The sequence below is a fragment of the Oryctolagus cuniculus genome, chromosome 9, assembly GCF_964237555.1.
Source record: "Oryctolagus cuniculus chromosome 9, mOryCun1.1, whole genome shotgun sequence".
NCBI classification, from domain to species: domain Eukaryota; kingdom Metazoa; phylum Chordata; class Mammalia; order Lagomorpha; family Leporidae; genus Oryctolagus; species Oryctolagus cuniculus.
In genome coordinates, this window is record NC_091440.1 from 2,750,555 (window position 1) to 2,764,827 (window position 14,273).

General features: G+C 59.0%; 1 protein-coding gene across 1 annotated transcript in view; it reads left to right on the forward strand.

The window, feature by feature from the left end:
- COL4A1 (collagen type IV alpha 1 chain) overlaps window positions 1-12,779 on the forward strand; it is a 128,688-nt gene extending 115,909 nt beyond the window's left edge. Inside the window, exons 46-52 of the mRNA XM_051849972.2 lie at window positions 150-278; window positions 1,052-1,150; window positions 2,010-2,222; window positions 3,883-4,060; window positions 7,554-7,668; window positions 9,266-9,438; window positions 11,420-12,779. Of these exons, the coding sequence (XP_051705932.1) occupies window positions 150-278; window positions 1,052-1,150; window positions 2,010-2,222; window positions 3,883-4,060; window positions 7,554-7,668; window positions 9,266-9,438; window positions 11,420-11,501 (989 nt within the window). The 3' untranslated portion in view covers window positions 11,502-12,779. The remainder of the gene's footprint in view (window positions 1-149; window positions 279-1,051; window positions 1,151-2,009; window positions 2,223-3,882; window positions 4,061-7,553; window positions 7,669-9,265; window positions 9,439-11,419) is intronic.
- Window positions 12,780-14,273: the final 1,494 nt, after the last annotated feature.

Genomic DNA, 14,273 nt, shown 5'->3' on the forward strand with positions numbered 1-14,273 from the left:
TGGCGTCAGTGTCTCCCCAGCCCCAGGAGGTCAGGGTTTGGGATGGAGAAAGCAGCTGTGCAGGGGAAATGCGTGCTTTGTGAGGGTCCTGTGCTTTTGTGTCCCAGCATGCTGACCTTGAGATTGACCCCGGCATCTGATTCCCGCAGGTCTCCCAGGGCCCCCTGGCCCCCCAGGTCCTTACGATATCATCAAGGGCGAGCCAGGACTCCCAGGCCCTGAGGGTCCCCCAGGTCTGAAAGGGCTTCAGGGACCACCAGGCCCTAAAGGACAGCAAGGTAAGGTCCCCAGGCGGGGCAGGGGCCTGGGGGAGGTGGGCGGGACTTCCTCCTGGCTGAGTTGGCAGTCAGAACTTCCGGGTGGTTGTACGAACCCGTCTGAGTGTGACTTTCCTGGGTCCCCTTAGTGTGTATCCGAGCCACGTGACGTTTGTGAAGTGAGGGTACAACACAGGAAAAGCTAGAGGACCCGCGATTCCATGTCCCTGGTTCAGTCGGGAATTCCAGGGCGAGTGCACCTGCACCTCCTCTCCCCCAGCGAGCAGATGAGCGTGCAGAAGAGGGAGCCACGGCTGTGGACGAGCTGTGGACGAGCAGCCCTGCCCCACGCCCAAGCCTGGGCTCCTTCCGCTCCTTGGAGCTCAGCACTGCCTGGATCAGGAGCTGTCGGCGGGCGTGGTGGCAAACAAGGCGAGAGGGAAGGCTTAGCGCTGAAAGCAGCCTACAGACTGAAGTCGGAAGCTCCCTCCGCACAAATCTTATCCTTAGCACGGAAACCACGTGACCCATGCAGTGCGTGCGTCACCTAAGGAGTGAGGCAGCAGGACGAGGCAGGGGAGACGTCACACGGCTCCCTCTCCCGCACCCTTGCCTGGGAGCGCTCGGGAGGATCCGCGTACACCCCTGTGACCGCTGTCTGACCGGGCGGCTGGCCTGCAATCCGTGGCCGCCACGCTCCCTCCCGGGCCGCTGAGGAAGACTTTCACGAGAGGAAGAAAGGGAGCGTGCCGACACCCGGGCCGGGATCCTGAATTCTTCCTCCTTTGCTTCAGGCGTGACGGGATCGGTGGGCTTACCTGGACCGCCCGGTATTCCTGGCTTCGATGGTGCCCCTGGCCAGAAAGGAGAGACGGGACCATTTGGGCCTCCTGGTAGGTTCCTGGGCTGCTCAGCCTCACCACCCTCTGCCTGTGTCTTGGGCTCAGAAGCAGGGTCCTGGTGTGGGGAAACCCGCAGAGAGAGGTAGAAAAGGGTGCGGGAGAGCCGTCCAGAGTGGAAGAAGTGGGCCCAGCCGGGAGAGGGCGAGGCTGTGTTTCCTGGGTGGAGAGATGCTGCTGACCAAGGCGCACGTCTTCCACCGGCTGGGAGAGCTGGCCGGTCCAGCTGCCACCACAGGTGTGCCGGTTCAGCGATGGATGAGGGAAGGCAGGACTGGAAGTCGGGGTGGCCGGCATTGGCCGGTGCCCAGTGTCCAGCCGGAGCGGGGCCCAACCCTCCTCCCTCAGAAGCGGGAAGGCTGTGAACATCCCGTGGTGACTGTGATGCTAAAGCCCACAGTCATTCCGGACCTGTACAAAGCACTCAGCCCAGTGGGGCTGTGGCAGCTTTGCACGTGGCATGGCCACGCCGGCGCCAGCCACACCTGTGGTCTGGTCCGCAGGGCCCAAACTCCACGTGAGGGACATGCGCTTGCTCGCGCCGTGAGCTTATTTTCATGGGTTCCTGTTTGTGTTTTCATGTTTCGTTCGTTCATTCAGTGTTTTGTGTACCGGCTCTGCCTCGCGCACTGCTTAGGGAGACAGCTCGAGGAGGTTTGTGGGTGAAAAGCTGACAGGCTGTGAACCGCGCGGCTGGGGTCGTATTTAGCGAGCGGTGCATTTTTTTGGCCACGCGAGGACATGATGGGCTTTGTAGAAGTACGAGAGACTAAACCTGCCCGAGAGACAGCGGTTGGAAGGCTTGGCCGGGAACCTGCTGTAACTGGGAAATGGCGTTGTCTTCCCGTCACAGGTCCTAGAGGGCTCCCTGGTCCTCCAGGCCCTGATGGGCTGCCAGGATCCATGGGGCCCCCAGGCACCCCATCTGTGGACCACGGCTTCCTGGTGACCAGGCACAGTCAAACGATCCACGACCCGCAGTGCCCTCCTGGAACCAAAATTCTCTATCACGGGTACTCCCTGCTTTACGTGCAAGGCAACGAGCGGGCCCACGGCCAGGACTTGGGTAAGCCGACTGCAGAGCGTGTGTCCCTCGCGTGTGCGTCCGTGGGGGGCCCGGGGTACAGCCGTGACGGCCTGTGCAGCAGCAGTGGTGAGGGCCTGTCTGCTCGCCCTCCGTCCTCACAAAGGAATCCAGCTCGCGAGCTGAACCGTGGGAAATGTTTAAATGAATAAGATTCAGAACTCATCTGCAAATCGTCAAGTAGGACAGGACTCCGAGGATGCACACATAATGGTTTGCCTCAATGTTCCTTTTTTTGTCTGAAGATTTATTTATTTATTTGAAAGTCACAGTTACGAAGAGAGAGGGAGAAAGATGGAGGTCTTCCGTCCGCTGGTTCACTCCCTAGATGGCTGCAACAGCCAGGGCTGGAACAGGACAGAGCCAGGAGCCAGGAGCTTCTTCTGGGTCTCCCACATGGTGCCGGGGGCCCAAACACTTGGGCTGTCTTCTGCTGCTTGTCCCAGGCCATCCATTAGCAGGGAGCCGGACTGGAAGTGGAGCAGCTGGGACGTGAACCGGCGCCCATGTGGGATGCCAGCATTGCGAGCAAAGACTTTACCCACTGTGCCACAGCGCCGGCCCCGTGTCTTTACTTCATGAAACAGGACAGCCGACCTGTAGCTGTGGTAGAAATGGCCGTGCTGTTCTGCCTCTACAGACCTCGGCCCGGTGGTAGCTTAGGTCAGCAGGAAGCTGCCCGTGTGCCCTCATTGCCGTGACGGCTCTGGGCACCCTCCTGCACGTTACGTTATTCCTCCCAGAAGTCAGCGCGAGGGAGGGGCTTCTCTGCTCAGCTGGCTTTGCTCCCTTTCATCAAACACGTCATTGTAGTTTCCCGCTGCCTGATCACTTTCAGTTGAGTGGAACTCTCGTTGACGATGATACTGGCCTGTTTGGTGTAATTCCTTCTTTCTGATAATCAAGAAATTTTAATTTCCATTTAAAATTATCTTCAGTTTATTTAAAAGGCATACAGAGAGAGAGAGAGAGAGAGAGAGAGGGAGCGCTTCCATCTGCTGATTAACCCAATGCCCGAAACAGCCGTGGCTGGGCCAGGCCTAAGCCAGGAGCCCCAGACTCAATCCGAGTCTCCCGCGTGGGTGGCAGGGAGCCAGGTATTGGAGCCGCCCCTGCTGCCTCCCAGGGTGCAGTAGCAGAGACTGGCCCAGAGCCGGGCAGTCCCAGAGCGGGAGAGTGGGAGAGCGGGGGAGCCGGGACTTGAGCCGGGCAGTCCCAGAGCGGGAGAGTGGGAGAGCGGGGGAGCCGGGACTTGAGCCGGGCAGTCCCAGAGCGGGAGAGTGGGGGAGCGGGGGAGCCGGGACTTGAGCCGGGCAGTCCCAGAGCGGGAGAGTGGGAGAGCAGGGGAGCTGGGACTTGAGCCGGGCAGTCCCAGAGCGGGAGAGTGGGAGAGCGGGGGAGCCGGGACTTGAGCCGGGCAGTCCCAGAGTGGGAGAGTGGGAGAGCAGGGGAGCTGGGACTTGAGCCGGGCAGTCCGATGTGGGGGCAGGCGTCCCAGCAGTGTCTGTGCCCGACGCCTGCCCCTTTGCCTCCACGCACATGGTTGTGTGGAGCCGAGGGTTTGGTGACCAGGCAGCTGGAGCCCTGTGACTTCTGGGGGGCCCCTCCCTCGGCCCTCACTGGGCGCTCTGCCCGCGTGCAGGCACGGCCGGGAGCTGCTTGCGCAAGTTCAGCACCATGCCCTTCCTGTTCTGCAACATCAACAACGTGTGCAACTTCGCCTCCCGCAACGACTACTCCTACTGGCTGTCCACCCCCGAGCCCATGCCCATGTCCATGGCGCCCATCGTCGGGGACAACATCAGGCCCTTCATCAGCAGGTGAGTGGAGCGTTTGCAGGAACGAACGTGGCACTGAAGCTACAGGTCCGTGCTCTGGACAAATGCTCCTTTGGGTGCTTTCGTGTCTGCCCCAGAGCACTCTGCCCGTTGCCGTTTGGTGGATTCATTGCAGGATCTGGGTTTTGGTGCAACCCTCCCCACATCCTGTGTCCACAGCTCTTTTTGTTCTGCAAAACTGAGTCTGTGAGCCCCTGAGACACCAGCGTTAGGTCCTCCCCGTGTCCCTGGACATCAGCACTCCAGCCCCTGTCTCTGGACCTGACTGCTCGGGGGACCTCGTGCAGATGGCGTTTGTGGTTCTGTGGCCAGCTTACTCCACACAGGGTGACGTCCTCATGGGTCATCCGCACTGTGGCATGTGTCGGAATGGCCTTCCTTCTTTAAGGCTAGATGACGTTACACCGTGTGTATGTGTGTGATATGTGTGTGCACATGTGTGTGAGCCTGTGTGCACATGTATGTGTGCTAGTGTGCACATGTGTGTATATGCCATGTTGTGTGAACACTTGAACTCCTTCCATCCATCTTCCAGCTGCTATGAGCAATGCTGTTGTGAATAAGGGTGGACAAGTCCCTGCCTTCAGTTCTTTTGGGGCCATACCCAGTAGAATTGCTGACTCCTATTGTAGTGTGATTTTTCATTTTTTAAAGATTTTTATTTATTTATTTGAAAGAGCTACAGAGAGAGAGAGAGAGAGAGAGAGAGAGAGAGAAAGGTCTTTCATCTGCTGGTTCACTCCCCAAATGGCCAGGGCTGGGCCTGGCCAAAGCCAGGAGCCAAGAACTTCTCCAGGGTCTCCCCCGTGGGGGGCAGGGGCGCAAGCACTTGGGCCATGTTCTGCTGCTTTTTCCCAAGCATTTAACAGGGAACCGGATCAGACGTGGCGCAGCCAGGACGGGAACCGGTGCCCGTATGGGATGCCGGTGTCGCAGGGGCGGCTCCATCCACTACACCACAACCTCGGCCCCGGTTTCCGGTTTCTCCAGGCGCCACCGTGCTATATGCCAGTGGCTGCACCTTGCCACCTCCTCCAGGCACGGGGCTTCTGATGGCTGCACACCCTTGGCAACACGTAGTGTCTGTTTTTCTGGGCGTGGCCACCTGAACGGATGGGAGCTGCTCTCCTGACCGCAGGCACACACACTGGGTGTCTGTCGGTGTGCTGAGTGTTTATCTGTGCTTTGGACATAAACACTGGATGGGTTTATTTATGCTTGAATTTACACAGTGTTCCAATTTTTTCCAATTTGCCGCCTTGGGTGGGGGGTGGCTCCACTGCGAGCGCGTGTGTTTCCCTGAGCGGCTTCCCACGGTCAGCGCTTGTCCACCGCACGTCTGGAGCGTGTTTTCGGATCCTTGGGGCGGGATGGGAAGTTGAATTGTGAAGACGAGCAGTCTGGGCTGTCCCGAGCTGGCCGCCTGCCTCCTGGGCTTGGCTGCGTTCGGAATGAGCTCAGAGAGCGGCGGTGAGCGCGTTTATCTGAGCAGGGCGAGGTTCTGGGCGCCGTCCTTTCCCCCCACGCGGTCACGTAGCAAGGAGTGCGAGGAGCCGCAGGTGAGACGTTTTCCTTAGCAGTCAGGAAAGAGCCCGGCTTTCTGGATTCCCTCTGAGGGAAGCAGCGTCGCCACCCCAGGAGGAGCCACGGGGGCCCTGGGCAGTGCAGCGGCTCCCCTGGGCTACGGCACAGGCAGGGCCTGGGGGGCCCCGGGGCCCTGGACCCAAAGGGCTGGGGGAGGCCTGCTGTGCAGGAGTCAGGTTTTGGATTATATTGAACTGCTTTCTCGGATACTGTTCTAGCTATTATTGATTGTGACTATAAATGAAGTTTAGGGGGGGATGGGCAGTACCGCTCAGCACCTGCGCTGCGGCTCCTGTGGCTCTCGGGTGCCGGGTCACGGTGCTGTTGGAGACCCAGCTGCTCCATGCGTTGGAAGGAAGCCTAACCACTTCTCCGGTTTTCTCTTTTAGCTTTCCTTGGACGTCAGGTAGAACATGGTTGCTCTTGTCTGTGCTTTCCGTTTGCCTTCTTGGTCACGTGGACGTTTGGCGTGTGTTGGTGATGTCCCCAGAACAGGGCCGGGGGAGCTTTGTGTCTCAGCTTCAGGGAGGCGCTCGGGCGTTTCGTTATTGTTGTCTTTTTTTTAAGAAAAATGATTCATTTATTTATTTGAAAGGCAGGGTGACAGAATAAGAGAAACCGGGAAGGAGGGGTGTAGGGAGGGAGGGAAAGAGAGAAACAGACAGACCCTCCCCAAGTGGCGGCAGCACCTAGGACCGGAAGCCCAGAGCTCCATCCGGATCTCCCAGGTGGGCGGCAGGGCCCCAGTGCCTGGGCCGTTCCCAGGTGCGTGAGCAGGGAGCTGGATTGGAAGCAGAGCAGCCAGGATTTGAACTGCCTGCTGCCCCACAGCGCCAGCCCTCCACGTGACCAACATGGCCTTCGTTTCTTCATAGACAGCACGGGTGGGGGTGGGGGGTAGGCACAGCTCCTTAGCCCTGTGACTCTGTGTCACCCACCTGCTGGGGAGGACGCCCCCTCCACAGCCACCTGAGCCCCCAGGCCCCAAGGCAGCCTGGAGAAGACAGAATCCCCGCCCCAGGTCTTATTTCTGTCTTCTTGTCTGGGGACAGGTGGTGGCAGGGGCACAAGGCCACCTCCAGGAGCCTGTTCACTCGCACACACAGGAAACAGCCTGGATGCTCAGGCCCTCTGCCGGCTTCCTGTCCCCTGTTCCCACACACCTGGGGGCAGTTCCTGACACCCGTCCGCATGCTTCACTCCCTGTTCATCCCGACTGAAGGTCGTTGTGCTCTGGTTAGTAGCACACTGCCCGTTACCCCACCATCCAGAGGCCCAGAATGGAGCGGACCTGCCAGCCTGCGAGGCGTTGGCAGCCCCAGCCCTGAGCTTGAGCAAGCCGTGGGTGGTGTCCTGCCCTGGCCGGCTTCTGTGGCGGCCCTGTCGGCTGCAGGGTACTGACCCGCCTGGGCCTTGACTGGGCAAGCCCCAGGAGACCAGAGCAGCAGGTTTCCCGACGGAGGCTCACGTGGACGGTGAGCCTCGAGGGCGTGCAGTCACGCAGCATCGGTCTGGGTCACTGAGAAGGGACAGTCAGGGCGTGAACCCAGCTGCTGTGTCTGGACACGGTAGCTCTCGTCTGGGTCAGCGCCAGTGTTCACTGACGTTCCTGCCCTCTGTTGGGAAGCTGGGAAACATTGCAAGGCCAAAAGGAGACCGTGGGAGCCGCCAGAAACCCCAGCCCCCGGGGGCCATGCAGAGGACCCTAGTTCTGCCTCCTGCAGAGCGGGTGGTTGGCTCCCGGGCGTGGGCTCTCTCCGCCAGTCGAGGACTTGAACAGGGAGGTGGCTCTGACAGCCACAGGAAGACCTGCACCGCGGGGTGCGGCCGAGGACGGCTGCTGTGGGGGAGTCGGAGCTGGGCTGCGCTGAGCCTTCCCTCTGCCTTGCAGGTGCGCCGTGTGTGAGGCCCCAGCCATGGTGATGGCGGTGCACAGTCAGACCATTCAGATCCCGCCCTGCCCCAACGGGTGGTCCTCACTGTGGATCGGCTACTCCTTTGTGATGGTAAGTGCAGGGGGACCCTGTTCCCCTGGGAGAGACCCCACCACCCCCTCTGCCGGACGCCGCCACCCCCCACCTTCCCTGACCCCAGTGGTGCCCGTAACCCTTTACCTGGGCCCAGAGCTGCTCTCTGCCACCCCGTGGCCTGAACGCTAGGCCCCCCACAGGCTCCCGTGCCCTGGAAAGCCAATTAAAGCGAACGTGGAGCTTGTTTGAGGTGCCCACAGTGGCACTGTTCATCCGTGGTCTCAGTGAAACTAGCGATTACACATCGCAAATCCCGAGCACGTTGTAAGGTCAGGGTCACCCCGGAGTCTGCCGACGCCCAGTGAATGATCCCATGATTCTGTGTGGTGAGCATCTGATTCACAAATGAACACGGGGCCCGGCAGCTGATGGGCGGGGAATGGGCCTCCTCTGTGTTTCCTTCTGCTGTGGGCTGTCTGAGCCGTGGAAGTCGCCGCCAGGCAGGCACCTGTGAAAGTGACCGTGTGTGCATTCAGGTTTGCTCACGCGAGGAGCTGGGCTGGCGGCACTGCAGCACCTGTGCACACGCCAATCTGGCTCAGCGACCGTGCAGTGCTGTAGCGCCGGGCCACGGCAAGACGGCACAGGGAGCCCAGGCGGTTTTCATTCAGAAGCAAACTGACACTCTCAACTCACAGTCACGTGGGCAGGGAAAGCCCACTCGCCAGGGGCAGAGCCCCACGGCCCGGGGTCACAGGCCCGCTCCCCAGGGGCAGAGCCCCATGGCCCGGGGTCACAGGCCCGCTCCCCAGGGGCAGAGCCCCATGGCCCGGGGTCATAGGCCCCGCTCCCCAGGGGCAGAGCCCCACGGCCTGGCGTCACGGGTCTGTACCAGGGACCGCCTGTGATTTCTCAAAGCCAAGAGCAGAGGAAAACACAGCCATCCTGAGAGTCATGGCAGCCAGCTCCAGGGGGAGGCTGCGGCGTGGAGGCCCCGGGGAACGCTGTTCCTGTGCCACTGTCCCCAGAGACTTGCATGCGGGCGCATTGCAGAGAGGCTGCTGGCGGTAGCCGTGTCCTCACCGCCCCGGCCGGCTCTGACTGCAGCTCGCCTTCCTCACAGCCCACCATAGTCACGGGCTGCCTTTTGCTGCCCTCGGTGTGTGGGTGAATTTAGGGCCTTGGGCTCTGAGTGCTGTGAGGTCCCTACTGGAACCCCCTAGATTTAATGAATAGTTAGAACACTCCTAGTATCAAGTTTTCTCTCTCTAGATAAAAAAGTGAGCATCCATTCTTTACCACGTCCTGCATCTAACATAGCAGGTGCAGGAGTTTGTTGAGAAAGTCTGTCGGCTCCACCATCGTTTGCACACTGGCTGCTGTTTCGTGCCGCACGTTAGAACAGGTTTCAGTGTCTCCAAACATCATCATAAGGGCAGTGTCTTTTCATACTCCAAGACACGACTGGTGCCTCTTTCGGGGGAGGAGCTGCCGGCTAGAGCCCATCACTGCGTGTCCGGCTCACCGGGGACGGCTGTGTGGGCCCAGCGTGCCCCACGGTGACACACAGGCTGCCGACTGCACCGGGAGCAGGGCGGGGGTCCCTGACTCGGCGCGTTCCTCTGTCTTGCAGCACACCAGCGCCGGGGCTGAAGGTTCCGGCCAAGCCCTGGCTTCCCCCGGCTCCTGTCTGGAAGAGTTTAGAAGCGCACCGTTCATCGAGTGCCACGGCCGTGGGACCTGCAACTACTACGCCAACGCGTACAGCTTCTGGCTCGCCACCATAGAGAGAAGCGAGATGTTCAAGTGAGTGGGGCCCCTCCCCCGGGGCCTGGTCCGCCATGGCTCCCGCTAACCACCGTCCAGGGTGGAGCCCCTGCCGCACTCCTCACAGAGCAGCCCCGGCGGCCTCTTCTCGGGCCTGAGTGGACGTCTGGTTCTGCCCACGTGAGCAGGTGGCCCAGACGCTCGGGGGTGACAGGCTGAGGTCTCCCCTTGATGAAGGCGTCTCCATGGTTACAAGGTCCTTTCTGTCCTCAGGGGCGTGGGCTAGAACAGAGTGAAAGCCGCAGGCTGCCCACAGGGCGTGGACAAATGCTGTCTGGTTAGCCGGCGGGGGGGCAGCCTGCGCTCTCGCAGCGCACACACGGGGCAGTTCTGAGTGACTCCAAGGAAGCCTGTGTAGACGGCAGCTGATCGTAGCACAGATGCAGCTCAAACCGACAGGAGCTGCCCGCCCTTCCTCCACCACCACCAAAATGTCACCCCCTGCAGCGTCCCCGTGGCCACCAACCTTGTTGACTTTAGTGTGAAGCCTGCCTGGCCTCTGTCCCGCATGGCCAGGGCCCAGGAAGAGCTCCCCCAACCCTGTATCAACACCCATGGGAACCGTGCAGGAGGCTGGGCCGCTCACCGTTCAGTCCCCGAATCCATGTGTCTCTCCCAGGAAGAGGAGAGAATTCTGGGAACTCTGTGACCCTGCCCCTTCCCCGCGTGGGTGGCAGAAGGCGTAAGGGTGTATTCTTCGTGGTTCTTGAAGAGGCAGGGAAGTGCCAGGTGCAGGACCGGTAGCTTGCAGAAGGCTTTTTAGGCAGCAGGGAGCTTGGTCAGTGCTGCGGCTTGAACTTGACCGCTGCAGGTGGAACAGAGTCCCGGCCGCAGGGCTCAGGTGCCAGCTGCTGCCCCTCCCCCGAGCAGCGTTGGTGCACAGTCACGCGGCTTTTCTGAGCCGCCGCCTTCTCCAGCATTAGGTAACGGTCCTCTTCATTTAAATAATTAATTTGGGGCACAAGAATTTGGACTGAACATTGCTGAAACACCCTTGATTTTAGGACAAAGTAAAGTACTCTTACTAAGATTTATCTATTTGAAAGGCAGAGCTACAGAGACAGAGAGCGAGGTCTTCCATCCCTGGTTCACTCCCTAAATGGCCGCAACGGCCGGGGTTGAAGGCAGGAGCCAGGAGCTTCTTCCGGGTCTCCCACGTGGGTGCAGGGCCCAAGCACTTGGGCCATCTTCCACTGCTTTCCCAGGTGCATCAGCAGGGAGCTGGATCAGAAGTGGAGCAGCCGGAACCTGAACCGGTGCCCATATGGGATGCCGGTGCTGTAGACAGGGGCTTCACTTTCTAGGCTGGAGCACTGGCCCCAGATACTCTTAAATATGGCTATTTGGATCTGAATCTAACTTGATTCACACCAGTTTTGGTTTGGATTACATTTTCCCACGGTCAAGGTGAGGCCGACTTTCTCAGCGCTGGAAGCCCTGTGGTCGCTGACCGGCACCCATCTGCCTACAGACCCATCAAAGGCGATGGAAGTATTTTGAGGTCTAGCTCATCATTCCAGATGGGTTTTCCACAGAGACTTAGTGAGCATCTACTCAGGGTGCTGAGTGCTACAGAGAACGCGTCCTCCTGCTCTAGAGGAGTTGATAATCTAGTTGAGGCCAGGAGCAGCTGTCCTGGGAGCAGGAGCTGCACCAGGTCACACTGTAGAGCCAGCCCAATGTGGGTGACCCCAGCTGGGCCCTAGTGAGCTGGGTGCACGTGGGAAGGAGGTCCCAGGCTCACGAACCCTCGACTGGGATCCCAGGGACCAGCGCTCGTGCCTGACAGAGCCGCAGGTGCCAGGCCCCCAGCAGGTGCCTGCTCAGGGAGGTGGAGACAGGTGCTGGTTGTTGGTGGGTTGGACCTGCTTACAGGGGCCAGCGCCTTCGAGATCCAGGGGCCGGCCGGGGTGATGGGCGGAGGGGAGACGCTGATGGCTGTCCCTGTGCTATGTTTCAGGAAGCCCACGCCGTCCACCTTGAAGGCAGGGGAGCTGCACACGCATGTCAGCCGGTGCCAAGTCTGTATGAGAAGAACATGAGGGAGCCCGCTCTCAGCTGACGTCACAACATGGTGCTACTCCTCCTCCTCCTCTTTTTTTTTTTTTTTAACAGCAACGAACCCTAGAAATATATCCTGTGTACCTCACTGTCCAGTATGAAAACTATAAAGTGCCTTATAGGAATTCGCGTAACTAACACACCCCGCTTCGTTGGCCTCTACTTGCTGAAGGAGAAACAGACAACGATAAGCTTTCGATAGTGGCGTACAAATGGCACTCTGGATGCAATAAAATGTCAGTGTGTCCCACAGCCCAGTGCACTGATGCGTGGAGAGCTCCGTCAGCAAACACAAGGGTGCTAGGAGGTGCGTTGCCTTCCATGGTGTCTGACCGCCCGTTTTCAGCCTTGTATCCTAGTAGATTAATTCTCCAGCCTGGATATCGATGTCTGTGGACACCACTGTCCAGCTCTTTCCAGATTCAGGTCCCTGGGTCCGACGTCCAGACAGCGTCTTGGAACCTGCGGACGGGATGCGGACACAGCAGCCATACCCCAACCCGTAGAAAGTGACGTCGTTCCGCTCCGTGTGTGGTGCTTTGCAGCTGCTTTTGCAGAAATCACAAGTTTCCTGTGGAATAAAGATGGTCCAAAAGTAGCCAGAAATTAAATATATATATATATATTTTAGTAATTTATATAGTTGCCAGCAGGTAGGCAGACCAGGTCATAGAGTACCTCCCACTGTTGAGATAGAACTCCCGGAAGCTTCTTCCTCTGACAGACTGCGCGGCCCTTGATAGGTTCTCACACACGAGGATGTCCAGTGTGGAGCGTCCGCTTGCACCGTTCACTCTGAAACCAAAAACCATGCACCGCCAAAGCCAGAGCCAGGTTCCCTGCGTGGCGTCTGCCGGGTGGCACGCGTCCCCGGAGCCCGCTGTCTCTTCTGCAGGGTTTAAACGCCAATCACAAACCGATCAACTTGATTCCCCGGCAGCGACCGTAAGGCCTTCCTCTCGTTAGCATTCCTCATCCTGCATCCCGGCTTGAGAATCAGCTCTGTGAGCCCGAACGTCAGTATTCTCGCACGGGAGCCCACGCAGGCCCTTCCGTGGCGCCTCGTGGGCCGTGCCACGGACGTCCGCGGCAGGGGCAGCGTGGAGCACGCGAGGGCGGATCCGGACTGTCGTGCCCGAGCGACATTTCACTCCAGGTCTCCAAAAACGTTCTTAAGACTACTAAGGCATTTCTTGTAATTCCTTTAAATATGTATTTCTTAAGAATTCAAATTTGTAATAAAACTATTTGTATAAAAATGAAGCTCTTATGGGTTTGTCGCTGGCGCTGCCGCAGAGCCGCTAATAAACGTATGAGCTTTGCGTGCCCTAGGTCATTTCTGTTTCGCACTTCTTCGAAGGCTGGAGGTAGATCAGGGAGGGCTGCGGCCCCGCGCCCCCGCCGCCCCCCGCCCCTGCCTCCGTGGGTCGCGTGCTGAGGGGCGGCCGCTCCCGGGGCGGACAGAGGTGAGGAACACGGATCCAGGCCGTTGCAGGTGCACCTGCCGGGGTGAGGACTGAGGTCCTTGTAAATTAACATCCGGTAACACTGACTTACTCTTGATGTGCAGTTCCGAGAATTGTAACTTGAGGGCACTTCAGCCACGTTGTGGAAAAATAGAACTAAGACATTGCAGCAAAAAATTTGAGGCCCATTCATGGGTTTTTCCACAACACGCGTTTTCCATGAACTTTCTCGGTTCCTGTAGCTGGCGCCTAAGCTGCGCGCAGGGCAGTGGCGTCGCCCGGGGCCGCGCTCGCTCTGGCCGTGCAGGAGCAGCCAGGCTGGCCCTGAGCGCCCCTCCTCCTGCCCTGCTCCCGACACGTGGCTGCCCGGCCTGTCAGGCCACTGAGGGAGAGGGAGGGGTGCTGCTTCCTTCTCACTGCCATCTGATTCACGGATGCCCCACGCTACATTCATTCAAGCCACTACTTTTAATATTTTTATTTATATAAAGGAAACATTTCCTATAGACAACTCTAAGAGCATAATGATCCTCCCCTCGCTTCCGCCCGCCTTGTCTCATGTTCAGTTGTCACCATGACATGCATCCAGGTAGCTTCACACCACAAGCCTGGCCCTCCCAGACCAGGAAGTCGCCAAGGAGCACAGAGAAGAACCCACGGTGCCTCCAGCGAACAGACGAGGGCTGTAAACCGCAGTCAGACCTTGCTGTCCATCTCACTATCCGTCTCACAGTCAGACCTCGCTGTCGTCTCATTGTCCGTCTCACAGTCAGACCTCGCTGTCCTTCTCACAGTCAGACCTCACTGTCAGTCTTGCTGTGTGTCCTCTGTGTCTTGGTCACATGAAGCAGGGACTGAAGGACATTGAGTGGTTCTTGGTTTTGGTGGTCACGAGTGGACAGTGAGCATCCACGGTCAGGATTTTGTGTTAAGGGAAGTTTCTGTACCTTAGGCAGATGCCGAGTCAGCGAAAGTGCGTGTGCAGGTGTTGGGCGGCTGCCGCCGTGCTCTCCACCCTGTGCCCCTCTGCCCCTCTGTGTCCACACATCCACTCTACATCCACACGTCCACTCTGTGTCCACACGTCCACTCTGCGTCCACACGTCCACTCTGTGTCCACACATCTACTCTGCGTCCACACATCCACTCTGTGTCCACATTCCACTCTGTCCACATGTTCACTGTGTCCACACGTCCACTCTGTGTCCACACGTGCACTCTGTGTTCACATTCCACTCTGTCCATACGTCCACTCTGTGTCCACACGTGCACTCTGTGTCCACACGT